Genomic DNA, 27,796 nt, shown 5'->3' on the forward strand with positions numbered 1-27,796 from the left:
CAATCATTTTGCCCCTCATGTGCCCCCCCCCTTGCTTAACATCCTTCTGATGAAGAGCTCTGGTGGACTCCAAAGCTTGCTCGCTGATTCGCACCATTTTGGTTGCTCATCGTAAAGGAAACTTTGGGAGTTTAACCCAGGGGTCAGCAAACTTTTTCAGCAGGGGGCCGGTCCACTGTCTCTCAGACCTTGTGGGAGGCTGGACTGTATTTGTTGGGGGGGGAGGGGGGAATGAACGAATTCCTATGCCCCACAAATAACCCAGAGATGCATTTTAAATAAAAGGACACATTCTACTCATCTAAAAACACGCTGATTCCCAGACCATCCGTGGGTTGGATTTAGAAGGCGATTGGGCCAGATCCAGCCCCCGGGGCCTTAGTTTGCCTAACCATGGTTTAACCTTTAGCTGCGCATGTTAACGTAACCTGACCCCTTCCCTCTGTTTAAGTTTATGTGGTGGGGTTTTTCTTTCCATGCAGAGACCATTGGCAGAGACATCATCCCTGCAGTGAGGTAAATGTTGTGAGGTAGGTGAGGAACTACATGCAAACCTCAGGCTGGTTTTGAAACAGATCAATGAAGATTTCAGACTGCCCTGCTCCCAGCCTAAATTATATTCCTAAAATGAAGGGAAAGGGCTGTGGGTCAGTGGTGGGTTCATTCCCCAATGGCATCTTCAGGTAAGGCTACAAGAGGCTTCCTGCTTGAAATCCTGGAAAGCCATTGCCAGTCACTGAGCTACAGGGTCCAGTGGTTTGATTCACTATAAGGCAGCTCCTATGTTCCTAGGTGGGAGAGAGCTGCCTGAGGAGTTTAACCAGGGACACATTATTGTATGGGAGGACCATTAGCTCTAGTACATAAAACAAATGTCCTGGGCTCGGAATTATTTAACTTTCAAGCGCTTTCCTTTCTCAACCCGGCTCTGGACGGTGGATCTCAGGGTTGTAATAAAAACACAGAGTAGATCCCGCAAGCCTGACATCTGCTATACCTCTAAACATCAAATGCTAGGCGTTTTTTTATTTCTCCGGCTCTCCCTCTCTTCCTCTCTCTCTCTCTCTCTCTCTCTCTCTCTCTCTCTCTCTCACACACACACACACACACACACACACACACACACAGCTGGTCCCACCCACTGCCTTGCAGGATTAATTGACAGCCAGCACAGAGCACCCTGGTGGGCCTGTTTGCCTCGTAAAGTTTATGGCAAAGTTCGTAATCGATTAACGATTGCTCAAAAGCAGGCCCCCATCGAGGAGAGCGACCTGAGGCGAAATAACAGGCCCAGGCTCCCTCTAGCAAGGGGCTGAGCTGGGAAGTGAGAGGGGGGGAAGAAGAAGCTCTATCTCGGGACAAGAACCGGTGTCCTTGCCTCCATTCCCAATAAAGACACCAAAACCAGTTAAGCAGAAATGGGCCTGTTTGCTTGTTCCCTGCTAGGGCCCTGGCTCAGGGATGGAGCATCTGCTTTTCATGCAGAAAGCCTGTCCAGGTAGGCCTGGACTTGTCCGCCTACCTGAAACTGTGGCGATGGTACTTAGAAAAAGGAGCCAGTGCTCTGACTCAGTTTAAGGGACATTCCTAAATCTAGTTTCTGCGATTCGGTTTTGGAACTGCAGTTTGAGAAGCTGACTGAGGAACTGAAGTGGCTTAAGAAGAGACTGCACAGAGAGAGAGTCTTGCCCCCCCCCTCCACATACAACCCCCACCCCACATATATGTAGGCTAAAGATGCAATGCTTAGCTGCAAAGCCTACTCATTTTCCTGCGAGGAAACCTTGAGGAACACAACTGGGCTTCCTTCCAAGTAAACGCAGGTGGGATCAGGCTGTGCACATCTGCCCTGTCATCAGATCCTATGTGTGTTTACTCAGGAGTATGTCCTACAGGTTGCAATGGGGCCTCCTTTTTGGACGGGTGGTGAGAAAGGTGGAATATCACCATCAGAGTAATGTGTGGCTATGTAATTCTTTGACTTAAAAAATGGGATCTATCAAGGCACGTACGGAAGAGATATGGGAGTTGCAACATTTCCTCCTTTGTTTTGGACCAGTTATTCCCCCTGCCCCCACTCCCACCCAAAAAAGAAGAAATGTGTAATCCTACAATCTTATTAGCCACTTAGTGAATTAGTGCAATGTTTCAAACACAGAATCATAGAACTGTAGAGTTGGAAGGTATAAAGAAGAAATAAATGAACGTATGGAAAGCAGGGGGGTGCGTTATCTTTATAATTCATGTGAATTTGAACTGTAAGCTCCTAGAGGGCAGAGAGCTGTCTTCTTCTTTTTTAAGCTTGTGCATCTGCTGAGTAATTGAATGCATCAATGGAGTTTTAAACCCAGCTTTTTCTCTGGGGAAATGTGACTGACATATGTGATTCTTCCCTCCCTGCCCCACACGTGTTATTGTCCCTGTGTGGTAGACTTTGAGGCTGATAGAGATTGCTCCAAGTTCGCTCAGCTCACTAGCTATGAGGCTAAGAGGAAATTTAATCCCTGCTCTCCAGCTTCAGATCATGAAGCAATAACTGGATCGCCATAAATTGTAAGGGTCCGAATGGGGTCCGGAAGGTGGCGGCGGCATAGGAACATGTCGTGAATTATTTTGACTTTAAAAGAATGGGAGGGGGGACAAATTAATGGAAGGCAAGTCTATTCAGAATGCTAGCAAAATAAAACCTCCAGATGCAATGGCAGTCTATCTGTGTCTCTTACCTTGTCGTTTTGATAAGCAGTCACTGCTATGAAGTCCGTTTCGGGAAACACGTAAGTTCGAAAAGTGCTGTAGGGTAACTTGAGAATGTCATTGGCCCGAACTATATGGAATCTCGGTTGATATTTATGCATCGAATTAAGGATGGTCTATATTTCAGAGAAAAGCAGGGGGGAGAGAGAGAGAAGAGGCGGTTAAAATCCAGGCAACAAACAAAACAAATATATTTGGCAAATTTACTCTTTTTTTAATATATATAGTAGGGTTGTGTTTTTTTTTTAATCACCCTTTTCCTCTTCCCAATTCATATTTATACTTATATTTATATAGAAAATCACATTTGGAGGCAAGTTAAAAAGGTGGTGGTCATGGAAAGGGCGGGCAGGCTGCAGTCCTATAACAAAGGAGCAAAAAAAGCAGCCTCGATCCATTTAGCTCAGTATTGTCCACACTGACGGGCAGCAGCTCTCCAGAGTTTCAGGTAGGAAACTCTCCCATCCCTATCTGGGGAGGCCAATAGTTGAACCCGAGATCTTTTACATGCAGTGCAGATGCTCTAGCACTTCGCCAAGGCCTTCACTCTGGAACCCCCAGCTTGCAAAATGAAACCTGCATTCTGATCCCACTTACTCCTGCAGGTAAGGCCTATTGAGCTCAAGGCTTCCCTTCCGCGTAAACTCTCATAGGCTCAGGCAAGCAATCCCAGTAAAACAAAAAGCAGTGAATTAGGTTACCTAGATTTTATACCATAATCTTATCCTGGATTTTTGTTGTTCTCCCTTTTTTTGCAGGAGGTGGGGAGGTATAACAACAACACTGTAGCAACAACAACACAATCAATTCACAGAAAGGCTTAAGATTTTGACTGCTGGTGCACTTTAAAACCAAGGTGCCTAAGGTTCAGGAGAAAGAACTGGTCATATTTTAAAAGACAAAGTGTGTTTTGTATATGCTATTCTATACTTTGTGGGTTTATATATGCTGCATACTTTCGGAAGTTGCTATGGCCTGATGCAAGACGAAAGAGCAAAGGTGTTAAATGTAATGGGTCTTCATAAACGTAAAATATACTCCTGTGCATTTGATCCGGAAATAAATATTCCAGGCTTCAGCAGCATTTACACCCAAAGCGAAGGCTGCAATCCTATTCACAGTTACCTGGGAATATGCCCCTCTGAACTTAATGGGGCTTACTTCTGAGTATACATTTATATGACTGTGGTATAAAAGTGTGCAGACTCTCAAACCTGTTTAAGTTTGTATATATATATGTGTGTGTGTGTGTGTGTGTGTTTTGCTATAAGTCCAGCAAAAGAGACATAATTCTTTGCAACACTATTCTACAGCTATCTGTTTTTAAATAGCATTTGGTACCAGATGAAACACACATACACACACTTAATTGTAAAGCAAATTTGTTTCCCCCACTAAAAGGCCAATTCAGTCACTTGGCAAATAGATAATATTATTGGAAGGAAATATAGGTTATTTTAGCAGGACATTCAAAGGGAGTCAGTTGGGTTTGCCTTTTGTCCACACACAGAAATGTCCAGCAGTCCCACAAATAAAACAAAGGGGGAAAATAAAAAAAGAAAGCTGTTTTTCTTTCTGCACAAATAATGGTAACAATAATAAGATAATAATAATAAAGGGCAGGTAAACTAATGAAGGAAACCATTTCAGACCCCATTTAATTCAATGAGAGAATTTTAAGCACAAACGTCATACTGACTCCATGAAACTCAATGGTGGGACATAGAAATGTTTTGTTATCTTTGGATCGTGTCTGAAGGGGGGAAGTATTCAAAGAGCAAGTGCCAAGCACGTCCATTTTTCCTGACACCCCCAGCATCTGGGTGGTATATATATTTACTCGGAAGTAAGTCCCAGGAAACTAAACAAAATAAAATAACTTAAGAGTATTCCTACATCCGTTTGACAACTTCAGCTCCATTGTATTCAGTGGCCTAACTCCCATAGCAGTGAGTATAGGGTGCTGTCTTTACTCCTGAGTAAACTGATTGCCTCTCTAGTTTTAAACGAAGTTTACTTCCAGGTAAGGGTGTAACTCTTTCAGCAAAAGGAGTAGATCCTATTTTGCTCTTTGGACACCTAGAAGCACGGGATTGCATCCAACTAAATGCTACCGGAGCTTATAATGTCCATTAATTCCAATGGGTCTACTCTGAGAATGACTAACGTTGGCTACAACCTTTGGTTAGGAACCTACTTAACGGTGACAGGTGACTAACCCCCCTCCCCACACACACCTCAAACGAATTGCCAAAAGTACTGCCATAAATATCCTCCCCTTTTCAATTCATTTAAACTCGGAACAAGTTTGGAAATCCGACAGGAAATTCTATAATTTTCATAAACAAATTCATCTGGAATTATCCGGGCAGATTTCGTGACTGGGTTGCAGCTGAAATGAGTCGCTTCACTTGGAAATCACAAACCATCGCGTTGAGCTGGGGGGCGGGAAGTACCTCGGTTTCCGAGTAATGGACTTCCCCAGGGCACGTGCCCAGGATCAGACCCTGTGTCCAAAGCCCAGTCTGGCTTCTTTGCAATGGAACATTCGGGATGGGGAATAACTTGAATTCCGGTCAATGGGAAATAAACCCAGAAGACATGTTTCTCGACTCGGTTGTGTATGTGGAGGGGAACAAATCGAACTCTAACGATCCTTTTCTCCCATGGATGGGGGGGGGGCTTAGAAGCAAGTACGTTGACGCTTTCAGCAGGTACATTTACACTCCCCTGCTGTCTACACCCCATAAGGCACACCCCTATTCCCAGAAGATCCTGGGAATTGTAGTTCACCGCACACACAGCTACCAGCACCCTTAAAAAACTACAGCTCCCAAGTTTCTTTGGCGGTGTGCCTTTAGATGTGTGGTGTGGATTTTTTATTCTCTTTCCTTTTTCTGCAAAAATACTACTTTCAACACTCTTACTTGGGAGTAAGCTCCATTTTACTCATTGGGGCTTGCTTCCGAATAAACCACATGGGTTGCCAAATAGTGAAGAGCCTCATGGTCGAATATTTGGGTGGACTTCAAAACTAATAGACGATATATATATATATATATATATATATATATATATATATATATATATATATATATATATTAGTATATAAATATATGGAAAACCCATTAAGAGAAATTCAGCCAGTCTCAACTAATTACCGTCCAAATTACATTGACCAGGTCGCTTTATATCAATTGCTCGTTCCTCGGCGTCCATATATTAAAATATTTAACGACAAGGGGAAATAGGAATTCTTGGAAGAATTATAGACTCATCCCAATTCCCAAGCACGTTTCAAACGCCCCATTTATCCGAGAAGGGAATGCGCTCCCCTTTTGGATATGTCAGGCTTTCCAATAGGATTACTCAGAAGGAAGACCCCGATGTCGTGAGGGTAGCTTCTGCCTCTGCTGGGACGTGCTTTTACTTGGAAGTAAACATCGTTGATTAGGATGGACCTACTTCCAAACGATCTCTATCATCCAAGGGCCCAAGGCACATTTAATTTACACCCGCGGGACTTAATTCGGAGGAAAGACTCGCGTTGTTCGAGTGTCAGGCTGAAGATGCCCAACGCCCCGATCCAAACAACAGCAAATTATCTCTCAAGGGAATAGGATACATTATTGCCGCCCAGGGACCAAAGCGCTTTGTCAGGAAGGCAGCAGCCGAGCCTAAATCGAGGGACACGCTCCACGCAAAGGGCGCAAGCCCACCTAGGGCATGTTTCCTCGGAAGTAAGTGTGCCCAGGAGTCCAGCAGAAACCCTTTTGAAACTCGAGAAGACCCCAAGAGAGAGTGGGAGACCGCTCAGGGTGGTTCTAACTACCACTACTCAGAAGTAAGTCCTATTGAATTCATTGGGGCTTGCTCCCAGGAAACAGGCGTTAGGATAGCAGCCTGCAAACTGCGTAGCCTTGGACCCAGTTCCTTGGAAGTAAGCGCCATTGGATCTCCCACACTGGGATTTACTCCCCAGCCGGCAGGGAACTGCAGAGAGTTGCGGTTTGCTCCTGAAATTAATGGAGACTTCCGATGTCTTCGACGTTGCGTCTGGAACCCCCTAATCACACGCACACGTGTTCAGGATCGGAGGGGACGGATGCCACTTCCATGGGTATCCTTACTCGAAAGTAAGCCCTGATGAATTCATCGTAGCTTATTCCCCACACCCCACCCCCCAAAAAAGTCAGGTTGTACACAACCGCCACCTTAAAACGGCCAGTTCTCCAGCGCGGGATGGAGAAGGGTGGTAATTCGGATTAAATGCTGTGCGGAACGAACCTTAAACGAACCCGTCTATTCCTTGGAGGAATGATAATGGCATGCAGCTTTCTTACACGAAGATATTCTCGTACACACCCACACACCAATATTTTGACTGATACAGCACTTAAAATGGGGACGCCGATTATTCGCTTGATCTGAGCATTCCTCATCGGAGGCGTCTCTTGCAAATGGGATTTGGTTTTTTTTAAATTCTCTGGCTCCCACTCCCAGTCTGGAGTTCTGGCGTTGGGACTGATTTACCTGGCCTTGTAATGTTCTCCAGACAACACTTATAACCCCAGCAAAGCGCAAGCCAACTCGGGAGTCAATCCTGCTGAGTGAATTGGGGGCTTTTTGTTTCGTTTTTGTTTCGTTTACTTCTGAGTAAACGGGATGGGGATTTGGTGGAGCGTCTGAATTACAAACAGCACAAATCCGGGGATAAAATTGGAGGTACCTGAAGGCCAAGTATACAGCCTGATCCAGAAACTGGTGACCCGGGAGAGTTGGGAATCATGCGGAATCCAAGCAGCTATATCCATAAGGCTTATAGGACTTTACAGAGTTAGGCACCCCTTAAACCCACTCATTCTGGGGACCCTAATAATCCATACAGTTACATTAAGCAGAGTTAGGCACCTCTAAAACCCACTGCTTTTGGGGGGACTGTTAAACTGGAGCTGTTACATACTGAAAAAATAGTATCTGCATCAAATTCGAGGAGTCTTTATATCTTAGCAGTGCACAGACTCCTAGGCAAGCAGCCCCCGTGCGTTCAGTGCGTTTACTCCCAGGTAAGCGTGGACAGGACTGCGCCCTAAATAAACTGCTTACATGGTATTATATCCTAAGCTATAATAAGGGAAAATCTGCCCCCTCCTTTAAGCATCCTAAACACGTTAGCCATAAATCCTAGTTGATGTCCGTGGTTATTTGGGAGCGGGGGTGTATGTCCCACCTCCTTGTGGGCTTGCAAACCTTACTTGGAAGTAAATCCCGCCACAACCGAAGCCGGTGGGATCGGATTCACTCCAGAATCAAAGCGTTTGGAAGCAAGGTGTGTGAACGTGCTGGGAACGGATATAAGTAAAAAAAAACCCTTTTTAAAAAAAAATCCTAGGAAGTCTCACTGTGTTTTACTCCTGAGTAAATATGCACCGCGTTGCTTCCCAAGGTAACGATGCTGGAGAGTGCGCAGCTCCCTTATTTGGGTCTAAGTCACTTTAAATTAACCGCCCCCCTCCCAGGACTGGGCTGCGATCCTTGACATTATCAGCTTGAAATCGAATTCAACAAGAGGAAACTGGATTAGCGTCCGAACAAAAACAGAATGCAGGATCCATCGGTTCGTTTATTTTTTAATCGTCATCATCATTATTATTAAGAGAGGAATTATTATGCTAGTGGAAGTGGTCTTTCCTTTACATTTTAGAGCTGGCGTCGTGAACCTTTAGGTTTCAATGTTAAAAGCAGAGTTGTGCTTGAAATTAAATAATTTCTAACCTCCCCCTTCCTCTTAAAAAGTAGCTGGATGCCCCCCCCCATTAAAACAAAGATCCTTGGCTTAGTTATTTAAGGTAATTCTGCCCATTCTTAGTTTCCACTAATGGACCTTTTTTTTACTTAAGGCGTTTTAAGAAAGACCCCTCCGCGTCCTTCTCCCCCCCCCCACAAAGTGCCAATAATATTTGGGCACAATTCAGCCCCGCAGAAGCACCTTAAAACCTGCAGTCCTACTAGGCGCAGTTGCCTGGGAGTCGTGCCCATTTTAACGAGCGGCCTTTCCTTCCGAGTAAGCCCACCTAGGCTCGGTTTGCACACCCCATTAATTTCGCGGGGAGGGGCACGGAAAAGAGAGGTCTTAAACATGGGCTTAAAACTTTCTCGCTGGTGAAGTTAACCCCTGGGCTTTAAACACACACAAACGCTTCACTTCGGTTAGATCGGGGCCTTCTCTCTGTCTGAGCTGGGCTCAAGGTCTTTTTTCTACTATTAAAGGTGAAATTGACCACCTCTGCAAATCATTATATTTGTTACTAAAAAATAAAACAACTTTCCCTTTCGTGCCTGCTAAGCGCGCCTCCCGCCCCCTTTGTTCAATGCAAAGAGCGCAACTTATTGGATTCCGCAATGCTGGGTCGCAATGCTGCGCAAAACTGCAGCGCGCTTTTTCAGTTCGCGATGGTGGGGCGGTTGCGTTTAATATTTAACAGGCGTGTGCCAGCAAATCATTGAGAAACACACACACACACACACACAAGATCCGCAAATTCTGCTGCGGAAATGGCGTGACCCACAGCTAAGACTACTGCGAAATAAATAGAAGGCACAAAATCTATCAACAACTATTATTAAATATATAAAAGCACCACGCTCATTCGGACTGTGGCCTCTGAATTGTTCCTGTAGGAACCATGGCAGCGTACTAAAATTGTGCCAAGATTATAGGGGGCGGACAACCACATCAGTGCAAGTTAAGCTCGCCTTTTTAAGACATCCTGGTGTTTAGCAAGGGATATTTAAGAAGGCGCTGAGTTCTCCAAACCTAGAAAGGCATGGAAAGTGTGTGTGTATAACGCAGAGATACACTAGGGCCCATTGAAGGCTGGGGGGCTACGGAGGAAACTGTCTCTCTCTCTTTTTAAGGCAGCAGAACTGTTTTTTGATCCCACACCGCACGTATAGGCAGCATCGTGTGCATTATCGATTATAGCGTTTGTTTTCCTGGGGGTGGTGATTGGGGGAGAACAGCGCAGCCCCCACAATTCCTTCCCTAAGGCTCCATTGAAGACCAGGGCAGTTACTTCCGAATCAATAGGGAAAGGAATCGAACTAGCCTGTTGATCACCCTATTTTCCGGATCCTGAAAGAGAACGAACTACCCTGTTCTAAGAACACACCTGTAAAAACTAAACATGCCTCCCCCACACCACAAAAAACCCTTCTAAGTAACCTTTTAATTTGACTTTAAAGAAAGGTCATTCATCACCCAACAAATGACCTCAAGATTTATTGAAATAATCCCCGCATTTATTCTTTTGTGTTTCCTCCACGCACACGCCAAAGTTAAGGGATCTTAATTTTATATATGACACTCAAACACACACAAAACATACAGATATATATAAATTACAATTAGCTCCTTTGCACTTTTTGCAAAATTATGGAGAAGTGATGAAAAGTACTATATTCTGCTCAACGGGGAAAAAATAATTACTGGCGTACATTTTTTTAGTAATCCAGGATCAAACCCTATTTTCCAGTTTTGAAAAGATCTACTGGAATCCATTCACACAGGCGCACGCACACCCCCAAGCATTTTAAGTAAAAGGGTTTTTTCCAGCCCCTTCTGCCAATTTTAAGGCAAATAAAAGAAGCGGAGTTTAAATTGCCTTAAAAATAAAGGTGATTATTTTATAGGATAAAAATATTTCCTGTTAATTCACTTTAGCTGTCTTGCCAAAAAAAAAAAAAAAAGACTTTATAGGTTTTAATAAATAACAAGCAAACCAGCCCCTGCGGTGAAAAAAAAATGATCAGAAATGTTAATGGTAGCTCACAGCATAATCCTATGCGTGCCTTCTCAAAAGTAAACCCCGTTGAATTCAATGGGATTTACCTCCATGAATTATTGCCTCAGCCTTCGCTGAACTAAAGGCACTAACTAACCGCTCACCCTGGAAGAAATGTTGCTTATGCAGGCCATTGTTTTCTTCAGGCTTACCTGGGAGTAAGCTCCACTGAACACACCAGAATTCCTTCCCAGTAAACCGACTTGCCACTGCACTGTTAGCAAGCAAGCCCATCTCCCCTCCCGACGTTACTTGTGTTTACTCTAAATTAAGCCCGGTTGATCTCAGTTAAGCTTACTTCCCTGGCAAATCTGGATAGGATTGCAACGTTGACTGGAGGTCCCGATGGGAAGGCGAGCGGGGAAATCAATGGGATTTCCTTCCCAAGTTAACATATCTCTTCGCATACGCGATGCGGCTGTAAGGCTATGATGCGCATTTAAATCCGCATTGCAATCGATGAGAATTTACTTCCAAGTCAACCGTGTACAAGCGTGTAGGATACGCTCTCCAGCGAGGATTTTCCGCCCATTATCCCACCCCACCCCTGACCCCAGAAGGAGACAACCTCTGGCAGGGGTGCAGGTTGTTACGAATTTTAAACTCCTGATAAGGAGGCATGATTTATTAGCTTTGGGTAATAATAAAGCCCCCTTCATTAGCATCAGGTGTGGGGGGGAAGCAGCCTACAGATTTATATCGGATAAATTTATTTAAAAGTGTACGGTCTTTCAGGTTAGAGGTTGCAAATTCTTAAAACGGGGACCAAGAACGTGCACATCCATTCACACACACACACACGAGATATTGTACGAATTATATATGGAACACACACTATTATACGTGTTATATACGGAATAGTTCTACGAAGTTGACTAAATACAGACTCCAAAAGGAGAGCTTTAACGAGGAGGTTTGCAAAAGGGAGTTGTAAACAAGAGCTCAGGCGTTTCGGATTGAGGACTACTCACTTTAATGCGGATCTAAAGAGCCACAGATGTACAGCGCCTGGCGCCCCAGAAAATCCCAATCTCAAAGAGTAAGGAAAATATCTGCCTGTTGCGGGAGATAAACTGTGCTGATCAACAGCAGCCCCATAGCGCCAGTTTTTGCGGTGGTTTACTCAGGAGTAAAGCCCCCAACTCCACCATTTCAACCAGGACTTGAACTCTTTAATAAATCCTGCGCTCCAGCTCGCAGCTTTTCTTTCTTTTAAAAAAGGGTACGGTATGCCTGCCTGATCTCTCTTTCTCTCTCCACTCTCCCCCCCCACAAAAAAAACTCCAGTTCCCAGCGGAGAGATTATCTGAAGATAGAGACACGTGTCAATTGTGTGACAGGAGCCGGGCATCCCCGAGGCACAGAGGAGGTGGCAGGCTGGGCGGATGTTTCAAAGCCTTGGAAATTAAATGAAAGAAAAACAGCAGCTCCTCTCCTGGCCCCCACCCCACCCAGCTTTTTACCCCACAGAAAGAAGGAAAGGGGGCACGGGAGGGACTTACGAAGCCGTGCTTATCCGAGATGTTGTTGGTGAGCTTGAGTTTGTGGAAGGCGACCGGCTTGGCCATCCACTGCTCCCCGGTGGCGGGGCTGTCCGGGTGGATGTACATGCGTTTGGGCATCTCCGGGTCCGCTTTCCCGGCCACCATCCAGCGCGAGTTGTGGAACTTGTAGCGACAGTCATCGGCCGCCACGATATCCATTAACAAAATGTACTTCGCTTTCTTGTCCAAGCCGCTGACGCGAACTTTGAAAGGGGGGAACATTCGCCTGAATAAACACCAGGAAATTAAAAAAAAAGAAAAAAACAAGGTTTTAAGGGAAACGATCATTCCACCCACCTCTTCGCAAAGACAAGAATTAAACTCGGAAAGACTGCAATCTATTTAAAACACACGTGCCCGTTATTAAACATTATGGATCACTGTGAAACGCTGGTTTTTATTTCAAGAGATGGCCTTATGTTTTTGTTTTGAATTGCGTCCCTTTCTTTTTCGAAAGAGAGGAGCGTGACAATCTAAGGCTTTGTTTTGAAGGCGAGCTGGACTTTAAGGTACAGGGCTTCCTCGGCGGGCATGTTTACTCAGAAGTAAGTGCCACTCTGTTCAGCAAGCTTTCCAAAGAGGCTGCAGAGACTGCGGTCTTTGGCGCCTGCGATCCCAGAGCACAGTTCAAGGGGGAAAGGTTCATTCGCGCACCGTGGGAATGGTCTCCGAGTAAACATGCACTCGAACTGGACTGAAACTCTTTCTCAGACGCGGGGGGCCCTAAACGCGTTTACTCCAGAGTAAAGCCGGTTTTGTGCAAGGAAAGTCTTTACGAGGTTGCAATTTCAAATGCAGGCCCGGGGCACATCCTTTGAAATTAGGCCACCTTTTCAGGGCCAGGGTTCTATGAAAACAAAGACACCCCCCCCCGAAAATAATTCACCAATCCAAATTCTGCCTTTATAAAAAGGTGTGCATTTCGAGGGTTTGAAAGAAAGCTCCCCCCCTCAAAAAAACCTGTCTTTCCCCCTGCATTCGAAAGCCCCATTCTAGCAAACAGGTTTACTCTGAAATTCTAAATCCCATCCATTTCGCTGGGATTTACTTCAAGGTAAGGGTGAAAGGGATTTGCAGCGTGCATAGGACAGACTTTTTATTTTAGGAGCAGATTAATAAGAAAACGATTCCTTGTTCCGGATTAAAAATCCAGGTTCAAAAGGAAGTTGAAATCCGGATTGTCAGGGGCAGGGAAGTCGAATGGCCTAGTGGTGCGCCTGCGCGGCAGATCTTTTCTCTCTCTCTCTGTCTTTAAAAAATGTGGTGCAAATCCTACATGTCGAATGGGGGTGAGGGGTCGTGTCGAAGCCGAAGCGGGCGCCCCTTGTTTTACCATTCCAAATTTCCCTTGACCTAACCTGAAAAGAGACAAAACGCAAACCTCAAACTTCTCTTAACAGACCGAAGGCATTGCTGGCAAAGGGAGGTAGGGGGGAGAGAATAGATAAAACAACAGGAAACCCCCTCCCTGGAAGTTCGAGAAATTTGTCCGCTCATTATATTTGGGGTGGGGAGGGCAGGGGGCCCAGCGAGGACGGAGGGCTTCCCTGCAGGCAACATGAAACGGAAAATGGAAAGAAATTTAGCAGATCCAAACCGCAGTACCCAAATTTTCAGGAATCTGGGTGGAAGGGAGCGTTTCAAATCCATTTCCAAACCTCCAAAAATCATCCCTCCTTCATTCAGCAGCGTGTTTTGCTCGTAAGGAAGACCCTCAGTTTTGGAGGGGGGATTTCTGGCATCAGTTATGCCTCTTTGGCCTGATCCTAATGCCTGTTTTACCCTTTGTAGTCAAGTCAACCGTGTTTGACATAGGGGCTTACTCCTATGTAAAGCGTGCCCTGCGGTTGCAATCTGTACTCCTAGGCTCCTCTAGGATATTTTAATGTAAAGTGTAATTATTCAGCTTTTAAAAAATACATGCATACATATGAACTTTAAAAATAAAATAACAATATTAGCTAAAACCACACAACTCTGGGGTGTTTCGAGGCTATCGGCCAGAAACATTTAACCCGGAAACAAGTTTTCTTTTAATCGTGTAAACAAATATAATATATATAATATAATAAATAATTAACCATGAATTGGGGAGGTGGGGGGAAGAGACCTAGTTTCAGCGTGGAAAAGACGACTTCCACACAAACGCGCGCGCGCGCGCACACAGCAAGAACCCTTTACCAAAAATCAGATATATCTGCTTAGCATTTAAACACACTAACCCAACCTTGAACGCGTTGGCTTGGGAATAAAACCCCAGGATTGCAGGAAAACTTTACTTCCAGTTTATGTGGCATTGGCTGGGAAGGGCTTTAGGGGTAGGAAGGCGTTTTAAGAGAGATGACAGATACATTTAAATTAAAGTCATAGGTGGGGGAGCGTACCGTGAGAAACAACGCAGGAGGTTGATTCTTCCCCCTACCTAGCAAAAATCAGTGCTTAATAATGCTCATATCATGCTATCACGCAAAACATGAATCATTATCCTGCTATCATGCAAAACATGAATCATTATCCTGCTATCATGCAAAACATGAATTATTATCCTAACATTAAAAAATATGAATTATTATCATTATCAATTATTACTTTTGCTATTCCCAATTGCAACGTGGTTGGCGCCCGCAACTGCTCACCTTCCAGATTTGGTGATCACCATCTCGGTCCCTAGTTTGTGAAACTGATCCCAGAGATCTTTGGCTTCCAGGGTCACTTTGGGGTCGTCCTCGACCTCCTCCTCGGGCTCCAGGCTTTTGAGCGACCTCAGATGGGCGGCTTGGTGGTGGTGTCCCAGCGCCGAGACGTGCAAACTGGCCTCGGCGGCTCCGGCCAGGCTAGGATCCTGCAAAGGTTTCGTCAGGGCGGCCGGAGGCAGAGCCAAAGCCGGGAAGAAGGAGGGCTGAGCGGCCGCCAGGAAAGCTGACATAGGGAAGTCGGACGGCCTGGGCGCGTGGAAAGGGTGGTAAGCCATCGCAGTCCCCGGGAAGGCTGGATCTCGCATCAGTACATCCACAAATCCGGGAGGAAAGCCCGATCCCTCCAGCAAGGGAGGGGTTGGGAGTTGATGGTGGGGGGGGGGGAGAAGAAGAGGCGCCTGCTTTGCTTGTCAATTTCAATCCCCCCCACCCCGTACACACACACACACAACACACACACAAGCACACCTCCCCCCTGCGAGCTCAGGCAGGAGAGCTAGTGAATTTCAACCCGTTTTCAGTTCGCGGTTCTCAAAAGCGCCCCCGGGCTGGTGGGTTTCAGCCCACCTCAACTCTGGCAAAACTGCCTTCGGGTTCCTGTGTAGGGGGCCAGAAATTGGGGAGAAGGGAGGGAAGCCCGAGCAGAGCGCGGGGGGGGGGGAAGCCCACACAAACAAGCACACACAGACTCACATACAAACACACTATCAAAACAGTCCCGGTGATTTGAGTTCTTCTGGACGTCTCCGAAGGGCCGGTAAGTCCTTATATGTTTTTTTCCTCTTGCAGGCAGGAGGGAGGGCGAAACAGAGCCCCTTCTCCCCGATCAAATTGGAGGGGGGACCCCCCAAAAAAGTGCAGCCGACAAGGGCGAGTCTTGACGCCTTCAAAAAAAAATCAAGTCCTTAAAATAAAATGTTAAAGAACAGCTCAAGATGATCTTGCAATCGGAAAGGTTTGGGGAGGGGGAGTCAGCGGAGAAGCGCGTCCCCCTCCCTCCCAGTCCTACAAGAACTCCTGACCCCCCTCCCCGAGAGAGGGAGAGAAAGCCAAGCTGGATCTGGCGGCCGTGGGGTGGGGAAGGGAGGGGGATCTTGCCGCCGGCCCCCCCTTTTTCTTCTCTGGCGCTCGCGCGCTCTCTTTCCCCCCTCGCCGTTTGCGAGCGAGCGAGCGGGCAGCAGCCGGGGGAGCTTCCTTCGCCTTTCCGACCCAAAGCGAAACCAACCCCCGCCCCCTCTTCTCCGGTCGCTCAAGGATCGCGAGGCTCCGGAGTTGGATCGACGCCGGAATCCGAGCCGGGAGCCAGGCGCTTCATAGCTCCGAAGGAGAGCGAGCCCCAGGGCAGACTGGCTTGCGTCTCTTCTGGATCCCTCTCTTTTAAAAAATAAAGGAGCAGAAAGCGCTGGGACGATCTCTCGTGCGCCCTTCCTCGCTCGGATTCCTCCACCTCTTCTCTCTCCTCCTCTCTCTCTTTCCTCCTCTCTCTCTCTCCCTCCCTCCCTCCCTCTTCTTCCTTCCTTCCTCCCCACCCCCCTCGCTCCGCTCCGCGCGTTTCCACCTCTCGGGCCAACCCTTAATGAGCCGAGCCCCCCTTGATTGTGGATTTTACGCGGTTCAGACCAATTGTGGATGTCCATAGGCGTGGTTTTGACAGGTCCGGCCAAGATCTGGGGTGAGAGAGGGAGCTGGGAAGGGGTGGGGGTGGAGAGAAGGAGGGAATAGAAAAGGGTTTGTGATGGGCGGGTGGAGAGAAAGAGAGAAGAGGGAGGAGAAAGAGAAGAAGAGAGGAACGGAGGGGGGGGAAAGGTGTCGGAGGCATCACCCGAAAGAAAACATGTCAACAGAATAAAATATTAACCAATGACAGAGGCAAGGCCTCGGGAGCCCTCCCCTCGCCAGGCCCGGCTCCTAGCTGATGGGGAGGGAGGGGGAGAGCGAGGGGGCACGTTCCCCCAGCGCAGGAACTGTTGGCAGAGGCACCCGGAGTGAGTCTGGCCAGGCAGCCAGGAGAGAAGGCGCCCCACGGAATGCGCCAGCGCGCGAGCGACCAGGGCGCATGCCGGGCGAGGGATGGAGATCAGAGAGAGGGCGGAGGCCTGCGGACCAGGATCCGGACGGGGGGCACTACCCTGGTTCTCCAGAAAGCCCTTGAATACACCCACGGAGAGGATCTATCACCTAGTGGGAAAGGAAGCGGCAGGAACCATTCCTAGGACTGGAGAAGAGACGCCGGCAACGAGCCATCTTTGCTCGGAGTCGGGGTTTTTTGGGTTGTGGGGATGAGTGTTTGGCCTTGAACAGGTGCTTGGAAAGGGTCCCTCTCCCCAGAGCGCACCCCACCCCCACTCGGTGTATATTTTGAACGCTAGTGCAGGTGTCTCTTTCCACACGTGTTTTCTACCCCCCACACCACTTTATTCTCAGGGGAAGTTTTTAGAAATTTCATCCCTTCACACAGGCCTCTGGACTTTGGAGCTACTCCCGAGTAGACCCGTTGTAAGCTTATTGGGCCTTGGTGCCCAAAAGGCCTGCGAGCGAAAGCCGGTGGGTGTCACGTGCCTAAAGACTGGCGAGTCCTCTGAACGTGAGAACTCTGTAATCTTGTTCGGAGGCCTACCAGTGTGTTCTTTCTGCGGGTGTACATAGTGGATGCTTCCCAGCACAACACCACATTCGAATTAGTATTTATTATTTGCTGAAACCAGTACAGCATGGTGTGGCTTTTCTGCATAGCACAAGCGACTGACAGGTCGCTGCCCCGATGAGCTTACAATAAACATATTAAGGAGCTCAAATATGCTAACCTATTCCACGTCTATTCTGCATCTATAGTGCGGCATTCTTGGGGAAAGCTTCCGTTAGAATCGCACTGTTCTGGGAGTAGTTTACTTCCGAGAAAATGCAATTCAGGTGTTAGTAAATGTCACAGCTTCGTCGCGAAAGAAACTGGCGAAGAAATTCCGCTATAGGCTGAAATCCCCTTGGATTTGGGTGCAAATCCCCTTGGAGTGCAACGCGTTAGTCCTACACAGAGTAGAACAATTGCAAAATAACAGGCATAAATTTTATCGGGTCTACACTGAGTATATAACTCGGTAGAATGTATTTCTGAGTAGACCATGCGTGGACGCGTTCTGTGGATCAGGCCACTCGCTGGGGACAATCCTGGGCTTCGGGAAGACCCAGTTTATCACGCTTACCCTGGGGTAAATCGCACTGAGCGCAAGGTGACTTACTTCTGAGTAAATATCATTGAAGACAGCAGGCTTACACCTTCCGTTAGCTGACTAGGCGCGAGCCGGTTTCAGAAGTTCACCCCTCAAGTGGTCTAGGGCCAAAACTGTTCCCCTTTCCCGCCCGCCCCCTACAAAGAGGGATATTTTGAAAGTGGGGGTGAACATGGACACCGTGAATATAATTATTCCATTTAATCCATCAAAGGGCTGCTTCTTTCCTTCTTTCCCCTTTCCTGCCCCCCAAATTATAGTTTCTTATGACATCCATTCCTTTTCCAAAACCCCGAGCGCGATGTTCCACTCCCCCCCCCCCGCGATTTAATTTCAGGGAGGAAGAAGGGAGGGGGGAAGGGAGAGCCAGAGAGAGGGAGGGAGAGAAATCCTTTGAAGAGATTCGGGTAGGGCCCACCCAGAGAATGTAGAGAGGGCCATGCGTCCCCCCCTCCAGCGGATCCGGGCAGGGGCTGCCTGGACCACGAGCAGATTTCCCAATCTTTGGGGTAGGGGTGGGGCGCACAGATAACGCGGGGGAGGCATGCAGGGGGGGGGGTCTGAGAAAAATGGAGGCAAGCCGGTGCGCATCGCCGCTTTAAGACTTCGCTTCCTAGCCCAGTCTCGGCCTCCGGGACCGTGCGGAGATGGAAAGATTCAGCCCAGGCAATGGAAGTAATAGCGGAGCGAATCGGACCCTCTGCAAAACGCGGCCAAAGCAGCCTCGGGTGAGTAGCGAGCAGCGGGGCGCGCGTTCAGAGATACCTCGGGGTAGGTTTCGCGCGAGCGCCGATCCGTAGTATTTTTATTTTTTAAAAAAAGCTTTTGGGAAAAGGTCGCAGAGGCGAGGAGGGTGCCTAAAGCATGGAACACTTTTTGTGCGCGTGTGAACGCAGCCGCGGTTCACACCTGATGTATTATTAATTCTTAAATCATTCTTACTATTCTGCAACTCCGATACTATTAATACTCCCACCCCCAACCTAAAGATTTTGAACTAGATGGTCTCCAACAGCGCATTCGTGCCATGTCTACTCAGAAGTAAGTCCGACTGGACCCCACTGGAACCTGCTCCCAGCTGCAATCCTATATCAAGCTCACCTGGAAGCAAGCCTCCTTGAGCTCAGCGGGACTTACTTCTGAGTAGACATGTACAGGATTGCGCTCTGAATGAACAGCTCCCAGTTTTACTCGGGGCCTTTATTGTTTTTTTAAAATGGGTTTCTACATCCCAGACTCCCACGCTTAACTTTTTGATGGATCGCAGCCCTGGAAATACTGTAGCGGTTCTCCCCACCTCCCCTCCCCGCAATCCCCTGGGCTGACATCCACAAACCACTTGTCTACCCCTAAACACCAATGCTACCCACACCGTCCTTAGGACACAACTTTGCCGTCCGGTTCTCCGCATCTTTATTCGGAATAAAGTCCCACTTCGCTTGCATAGAGCATGCTACACCCAAGTGAGAGGGCGTAAGGATCGTAGCCCTGACCTCTTGACAGCCACATCAGCTCGTCAGCGTATCCCATAATACAGGCGCGTGGGGGGTGTTAAATGGTCCCCCCCACCTATTAAAAACACCCAACGAATTGTCACCGGCGCCCGGCCGCTCGCATGTAATGCGTAAAGTTGGCTGGCGAACTTCCTTTCTTCTATTGTGCCCCCCAAAAATGGTTCCAAATGAGAAATGGATAGCAATGAAATTAGTTTTGGCTCTCTCATCTCTCGCCCCCTTGTTCCGTGATCAATTGATCGGCATTATTTGCCCACCGTCTTTCCTAGTCTTTTCCTGGAGGGAGAGAATTTACTTAGGGGGTTGGAGAAAACAGAGCCAAGAGGGCGATCGCTTGCAAAGGCTACTTTGTTTGGAAATTGATTTTTTTTTGGGGGGGAGGCGCACCTCTTTCTCTCTCGCCACCTCCTCAAGATCCCACCCACCCACCCTGCCCCAGCCAAATCTTCCCACTCCATAGACAGTTGACAAGGAGAGCTATCTGTCTGGCTGTGTGTCTACTTTCAGATTTCCCCCTGATTGAGCGGGGGGGGGGGAGAAGAGAGTTGTGTCAAGAGCCTCTTGGCGCCAGGAGTTTGAAGTGTCCACAATTAAAAAGCGACAAGACAAAGGAGTTTTTTAAAAAAATAAATAGAGAGAAGCATTTCTGTCCCCCAAATTCTGGGAAGTTATTCCGCCCCCTCCTTTTCTCCCTTCGAGTGGGAGAGGACCTATAAGCCCGCGATGGGAGCAGCAGCCGCGCTTGCCCAGGCTGCGGAATCATGTGCTCGCCTGACCCCTAGATGGCCGCATCTAATCAGCTTCTGAGAGACTCGGCAAGGCCAGCTAGTCTTTCGCAGCTCCTCGGCGGCGTGGAGAGAAGGGGGAGGGGAGAGAACTCCGCGCAGACACGCACAGGGTCCCCCAGCCCAGTCCCCAACTGGGGCAGCATCCCTACTGGGAGGGTCGAGATCTATCGAGCAACAGGCGCCTTAGGTCACCTCTCCATCGTTCACGCAAAGCACGCGACTTTTCTCAAAGAATCCCGAGGACGGTACCGTAGTTTTCCAGGCACAGAGCTACAGTGCCCAGCACACTTAACAAACTACAGTTCCCAGCTCTTCTTAACAAGCGAGGGCTCCCAAGAATCTTTGGGGGAGAGGGAGCCGCGCGCCTCGCGTGTGTGGCGTGGCCTTAGCTCTCGCCCCGAGGAGCTTACAGTTAACGCTGAGCATTTTGGAGGGAATGAACTGGAGTGGGGGGGGGTTAATAATAAATAGGATGCGGATAATGAATATGAGCAAAAAATCAAAACGACAGCGGAAAAGGGGGGAAGTGAAAAGGCATTGGCCCCACCCACCCCCAGGTACAACCCTTAATTCACAGCAGAGAAATGGGGGGGGGGGTGCGCTGTTTGCAGCAGCCAGATAACCCCACCTTTTTCTTTTCTTTTCTTTTTTTTGAGCGCCTAATATCCAGCTTGAGTCTGATGAGGCTACGATCCTAACCACACTTACTGGGGAGTAAGTCTCATTGAACTGAACAGGGCTTTCTCTGAAATAGACACGCATAGGATCTCTCTGTGGCGAACCCTTTGCCTGCCCCCTCCCACCCGTCAGCCAGTAAACATTTCTGTTTGCAGTGCCTTTGACTTAGTTGCTCCAGTGCAGAGGCTTCCTGAGCCCCGGGATCTGTCTGAAAAAGCCAGGCCTCATCCCCACAAGATGTTGAGCACCGAGGCAACGGGGTTTTCTGGACATGGACAGAGTGCATTTCAAGTGACCCCCAAGGTGTTATTATTACAAGCCCGCACATTTATTGTCTTAAAGGAGCGAGGCTTCTGGGGGGGGGGGTGGCTCCTCCAGCCTGCCTGTGTTGACCCCGGTGCGTGTTTTGTTTTGTTTTTTAAGGCTCAAGAAGTAGGCACGCTTTTTACAGCATATATTCTCTTTATGCGTGTGTTTGAGATGGTCTGTCACGCACACACCCTCGTCTTCTCCGCAGCCCACGAGAAAAATAATAGGGAATCACCTAATACCGAGTCAAACCATTGATCTATGGAGCTCCATGTTGCCAGCACTGACTGGCAGCAGCTCTCTAGGGCTTCGGGCAGAGGGGGCATTCCCTCTCCTATGGGGAGATGCCTGGGATCGAACCTGGGACCTCCTGCAGGCAAAGCAGCTTCTCTACCCCTGATCTACAACCTTTCCTTTCCGGAGAACAGAGAGAAAGCCATATATATAGATGGGGTGCAAGTAGGTGAAGGTACTAGTCAGAACAGGGTCCAGACGGTGCTTCTGCAGATTTTTCATCCACTCATTTCCCCCATCCATATTGTCCTGTCACTAATCCAAAACAACCACCCTGCAAAGCAGGGCGCCATTACTACCCTGTTGCTGATGGGGTGAGACAGAGAAGGGCCAAAAGCCAAATCAGAAGCCGGATTTGACCCCTGGTGGGCTGTGGGGGGGGAGCTCACTACCTCAAAGCCAATTCAGTCACTGTTTGGTAAAATTCAGATTCTGCAAGGGGCTTATGACAGCCAGGTAAAGGTGTTCAATTTAAGGCTCTGCTCCTCCAGCCCAGTTACCAAGCAAGGGTAAAGAGGCCGGAGCTCCTACATCTTTAGTAGCAAGCTGCAGCTGCCGAAAGTCCATTTTCTACCCAGCTATTGAAGGTGCAGGAGTCCCGGCCTCCTTGCTGATATTCCTGCTGCCTCTTCCTGAATTAAACCCCATCACCCCCACTTCCTTCTCAGCTCTCTTGCTCCCAATAGTGCAGAACAGCTGAGGTGGACCTCAGCTATAAAGGGGAAAAAAATACTCTTCCCAAATACCAAGCGACGGTCCATGATAGCAACAGGCAAATTGATATTAATAATAATAATAATAATAATAATAATAATAATAATAATAATAATAATAATAATAATTAGTGCTAAGGAATGATTTGAGGAAAGGAAGTGCAAAAAGGAGCAGTTTTAAAACTGGGAGCAAGGTTGATGTTCTTTTTAGTGGTAGCGATGGCACCTGCTTGCTCAAGGTACCCCTTGATTTGAAAATGATAGATCCCAATATTCCTCCACCCGCGCGCATTTTAAACCCACGTGTAAATAAGCGACCGATTACGTGGCTTTTTGCTACGCGATTTCTGGCTTTGCTGTCTATGGGCGGGGAAGAGAAGGGCAGTTTGAGCGAGATGTTAGTCTTGTTATCTTTCTGTTTTGTTTTCACCAAAGAGAGGAGAAGGAGGAGTCCCTTATTAAACGTGGACAAAGTCAACCAGCATCTAGAGAAGCATCAGACCCTGTAGGGGCCAGCCCACCCCTTCCAAAATACACCCCTTTCCTTACAATTTTATCCCTATTCCAGGCTGTTACGGAGAAAGGGAGAACCTACAAACGAGCCCGATTCTAGCTTCGCTTCCCCGGAAATAAGCGCCACAACACAGAGAGGTCAGGGGTTCCTCCTATTCGCAAGGAAAGCGCTCTCAGGATCACAGCCTGAAAAAAAGGGGGGGGACAGTTTTTGCCGATAATTCATTTTTAACTTTCAGGAAAGGGTTTGTCGGGTGCTGGTGAGAAATAAAGAAGATACAGACTCGGTACCTGTTCGTGCTCAAAGCATACCTGCGACACGATCCAGCCAAACAACTCTAATAAATACCTCACTTGTTTCAACAGCAGAACTATAAACGCTCGCTTGCTTCTTTTGCCCGGCAAAATCCATGGGTGTTAGCGGCTCGTTTGGCGCAGGATCTTGCACTTAGGATAATACAGTATCCTTCCCAGTTGTCATTTACCGGAAGTAGATCCCACCCGTCTCTCTCCCCACCCCCCACCACGCAAATGGGACTTGATTAACTGCGCAGAGGATCACGGCGGGGGAGGAGGTCGAGGGATATATATATACATGCATACATACATACAGTACATACACACATCTCCCAAGGATGCTAAACTTGGTTTTGAAACCCAAGCAGGGAGAATCACCTGCAACCATATCAAACATGACAGGAACTGAATTAATGCATCTGCTTTCTACTTCATTTCATCCATGAACTGAATGGGGTGGGGAGGTGGACCTAGAAGAGGAAAATTGGACCCCTGATCTGATAACATTTGGAGTTTAAGCTCACCAGTGGAAGTTTGAACCAACATCTACGGCTTTACGCTCCATGGATATAAAGGAACCCAAAAGTTCACTTTTCACGTCTTAAAATAATTTGCCATTCCCCCCCTTGATTATTTTTTAAAATATAAAAAATAAGCTGCTTTTTTCCTCTTTCGTGATTGGTATACAAAATTTAATGTTATGCTCCATGTTTTTGGAACGTTCGTGCTTTCCCCAATATTACATTACACACACACCCCGCACAAATACACAAACACATATATATTCCCCCTTCCTGTGTGAGTGTGTGTGTAGAGATAAACAAACCTAAATCTAACAAGCCCAATCTAATCGGCCCAGGAATTGTATTCTCTTGCTGCAGGTTAAGCTTGCAATCCAATACTGCACCTACTTGCCTGAGGGTAAGCCCCATTGAACTCACTGCGGCTTGCTTTGAGTAGACCCGTAGAGGAGTGATCTTCGTGCGTGTATATGCTTTGGAGCTGCCCCCCCCAACTTGGTGAATTTTAAACAAGCATTGTATTATGTATAGAATATATGCGGATTTATTTGTAGATTCCTCGTATCCCGCACATACATGTGCGTCCGTGTGCACGACGGACACAACGCACACCATGTTTAAATACGAAGTGGGGGCTAGCCTGGAAATGAAGGGAGAGAGTTTGCTTTAAGCCTCAGGTCGATTCCGGTTATCAGGGCAGTGGGATGGAGTTTAAATGGGGGGAAGTTCTGGAGACTTGGATCTCCCCCCCCCAACCCCAGCGAATATACAAAGTTCAGTTTCCAGCCATTTTCTATATTAAGCTTCCCTTAATCCCCCAACAAGCTGGAACATCCCACTTTGCCCCCCCTTTTCCCAAGTGCATTTTGATCTAATAATTTCCTTGCTATTCCTTTCTCTCTCTCCCCTTCTGCAACCTTCTGGGACTGGTTATCTTTTAAATAACTTATCTTGTCGACTTCCTTCCCCGATCCCCTCTCCATTCCCCGCCCCCCGCCGCAATTCTCCTAGTAAAGACTGAAAAAGAGAAAGGGTGGGGGGGAGAGAGAATTGGCACAGATTTATTTCCACTTGCTTCGCTTATGCCTTTAACCCCTGTATTTTCCAGGCGGGATAAGTGCTGCGAGGCGGGGGGGGGGGGACACGACACACTCTTCCTATCGGGAAGCTCAGACCCCCATTTCCCCAAAAAAGGTTTGCAATGGATTTCTCCGTCCTCTTTCACAGCGAAGAATAATTACATTCAGATAAAACATCCAGGCTGAAAATCAAGACCACTCTACATCTGTGTGAGTGAGGGAGGGGGTGAAAAACACGGTAGGAAATGAGGGAAAGATAAATATTACAGATGGGAAATCCGGCTTGGGTTTCAAAGCAAAATTTAGCATCCTTGGATATATCCATAATCACACCTTTATAAGATCCTAACATCGTTTCCAGGTTTTGTTATGTTTTAGTTGTGGGGAAATAAACAGCAGCAGCTAAGGGTGTATGAATTAACGAGGGAGAAGGAGCTACACGCCAATATTCCCTTCGCAATGAGAAGAAAATGAACGTGAATTTGAAAGGAAGAAATCCACGGCTGGATGAATGAGGGAAAGAGGTGTTTTTTAAATATATATTTTTTATCATTCTTTCAAAGGAAGAGATGGGGAGCGGAGTGAAATGGATCCCTAAAACGTTACGAAAGGAGATGCGTAACAAGCAAAACGAGGATTTATTATTATTTTCCCACAGACAATTAAAAACGCTGCTTGAACTTTGGGAGAAAGCTGCTCTGGCTAAACATCTGCCCACCCCCCAGCAGGTCCCTGTCCTGTCCTCCCCCCCCCCCCGTTTTCTCCCCCTCCCCCCCACCATGCGCCCCCTTTCATCTCGACCCATCTCCTCTCTCCATCCCTCGTCTATTTTTAGCCACGCAGACTCCGGCCCTGGCGCCAGGCCGTTTAAGACCTGTCAAAGTCCTTCATATTTCCCTCATGTCACATGGCGGACCTTCCCGGCCCCCCCTCCTAGTCTGCCCCTCCTTATCCCCCCCCCAATTTCTGCCTGCAACTACACACACACACACACACACGCAGGCAGCCAGGCAGCCATTGGGGACCTTGGCGCTTTTGCAAAAGGGTTGCCGGGTCCTCAATTTGCTCTTCTCCGCGGCTCCCTCGTCTCTCTGACCTCAGCCAGCGGGACTGCTGGTATTCTGTCCGGGCCACTTAGCCAAATTGCGGGTGATTGATGAAAATAACATTTCTCACAAGAATCAATGCCCCTCCCTGCCTCCTAACCCACCCCGGCCCCCCTTCTCCAGGCACCATAGGAAATGAATGGAAAATTGTCCCCAGGAACAGATCAACCGGGAAAGCAAAATATCGTCAGACCTCCAAGTTAACACAACCACAAAACTCTAGGCTGGGGGGCGGGCGGGTGTAGTTTGAGGAGGATCATAGGGACCAGCGCCTCGCTGCTCAAGTTGTTCACTGGAGTTCTTGGAACGCCATTGCATCTGGCGCAACCTTCTGCGCATCGCGATCCTCCGCATGTTTCCTCGAGGGTAAGCCTCGCTGAGTTCAGATGGGCTTATTCCCGGGGGGAGCTGCAGCCCTAACCCCACCTGCATGGAAGTAAGCCCCGCTGAAGATAATAGGACCGGCCTTTGGAAGAGACATTATTAGGATCGCGCTCCCAGCGCGCATTGGATTGTCACCGAGCCAAGGCAGAGTTGCCTGCTTTTAATCAGAAATAAGTCCTACCGCGTTCAAGGTGCTTGCCATTCCTGTTATGTTTTCAGAATAAACAGTTAAACAAGATCTCGATGCATTACCTTAGACACTGGGAGAGGAGGGCGTTGCAAAACTACCCCCAGCAACCCCCCTCCGGTTCCCATTTTAGTTTATGGTCATTTTTTTAAAAAAAATGCTGTTTATTGTATGTATATTCTCAATTCTTACGTGTGTGTTTTAAGGAAAGGGTCAAAGTTTCTTCTAAGGAAAAGGCACAGTCTTGTTTAGAAAAATAAAATGTTTTTAAAAATAACAATTGATATTATTCTGGCTATGTGGTTTCACTCGCCCTTCGTTCCTCCCCAACAATAAAACCCCCCACGCGCGCACACAGCTCGCTACTTGACCCCACGCAAATCTGCAAAGTCCAGAAAACGGGCACCCTTCTGACATTAAAAGTGCGTCAGGACCTTCACCCCAGGCTGCTCTGCCTCGGGGGAGGGGGCTGGGACATAAAGTCTACAGGAGACAGGAACCCCAAAATTACAAGCTGTGGTGTTTTTTGTGGTGTTTTTTTTTGGGGGGGTGTCTTTCTCGCGATGAAACCCCGCTGAGTTTCCATAGCAATAATTTCCAGGTATGCCGCACGGAGTTCAATGGGATCAACGGAAGCACGTGGCCAGCCGTGGATTGGGTAGTGGGCAATGGCTTTCATGGATCATCGACACACGCAAGAACACGAGCGAAAAAGAAAACTGTAACATTCAAAAAGGTGTGTTCCACCTTGGTAGAATTTATTCCAAGAATGAAGATTTTTTTAAAAAAAATATAAATATATGGTTGACCGTGGGAGCCCAATTTTGGAGAATCGGGGAGGGAGGTCTTGAGATAAGACGTACACATACACACATACAAGTAGAATGCACGTTACAATCCCAGGAACTGACACCTCTCTGCAAACTGGACCGGAACACGATGGCGGCGGCAGCGGCGGCGGGGGGGGGGGAGATTCGGACATCTGTGTCCCCAATATTATAACCGAGTTATCCAAGAGTCGCAGCCTGTTGGTTTTAACTGCATTTTTTAAAAAATAAATAAATAGAAAAGTAATAAAATGAAGATTTAGATCAGGGAGGATATTCAGATCAGTTCGGAAAAGTTAGCTGGGTTCTTTTGTGTTTTTAATGTGGCGCCCCACCCACAAAACCTTGGATTTCTAATCAGCCCACTTCATACAGCGTTGAAGGCACAATCCATCACCTTATTAAGGAATGTAGTTTTTTTGGGGGGGTTACGGTGGGGGGAGGTGGGATATTTTTGGAGAGGATTCAGAGGTCATATACAATATTAAGGACCACCACCCCCTGCCCAAAAAAGTACTGGT

The 27,796-nt window shown here is 47.6% G+C and overlaps 1 protein-coding gene and 1 long non-coding RNA gene across 2 annotated transcripts in view; one reads left to right on the forward strand and one right to left on the reverse strand.

Moving 5' to 3' along the window:
• TBX2 (T-box transcription factor 2) overlaps positions 1 to 16,697 on the reverse strand; it is a 31,681-nt gene extending 14,984 nt beyond the window's left edge. The window contains exons 1-3 of the mRNA XM_082201799.1: positions 14,779 to 16,697; positions 12,101 to 12,368; positions 2,724 to 2,870 (exon numbers count right to left, since the gene is read on the reverse strand). Of these exons, the coding sequence (XP_082057925.1) occupies positions 2,724 to 2,870; positions 12,101 to 12,368; positions 14,779 to 15,143 (780 nt within the window). The 5' untranslated portion in view covers positions 15,144 to 16,697. The remainder of the gene's footprint in view (positions 1 to 2,723; positions 2,871 to 12,100; positions 12,369 to 14,778) is intronic.
• A 1,842-nt stretch (positions 16,698 to 18,539) lies between these two features.
• LOC309519370 lies at positions 18,540 to 23,245 on the forward strand. The gene is made up of 2 exons (XR_014213823.1): positions 18,540 to 18,793; positions 22,930 to 23,245. It is a non-coding gene; the product is annotated as an uncharacterized lncRNA (long non-coding RNA).
• The last annotated feature ends 4,551 nt before the right edge of the window (positions 23,246 to 27,796 follow it).

This window comes from Podarcis vaucheri (genome assembly GCF_965113315.1).
Source record: "Podarcis vaucheri genome assembly, chromosome: 15".
NCBI classification, from domain to species: Eukaryota; Metazoa; Chordata; class Lepidosauria; order Squamata; family Lacertidae; genus Podarcis; species Podarcis vaucheri.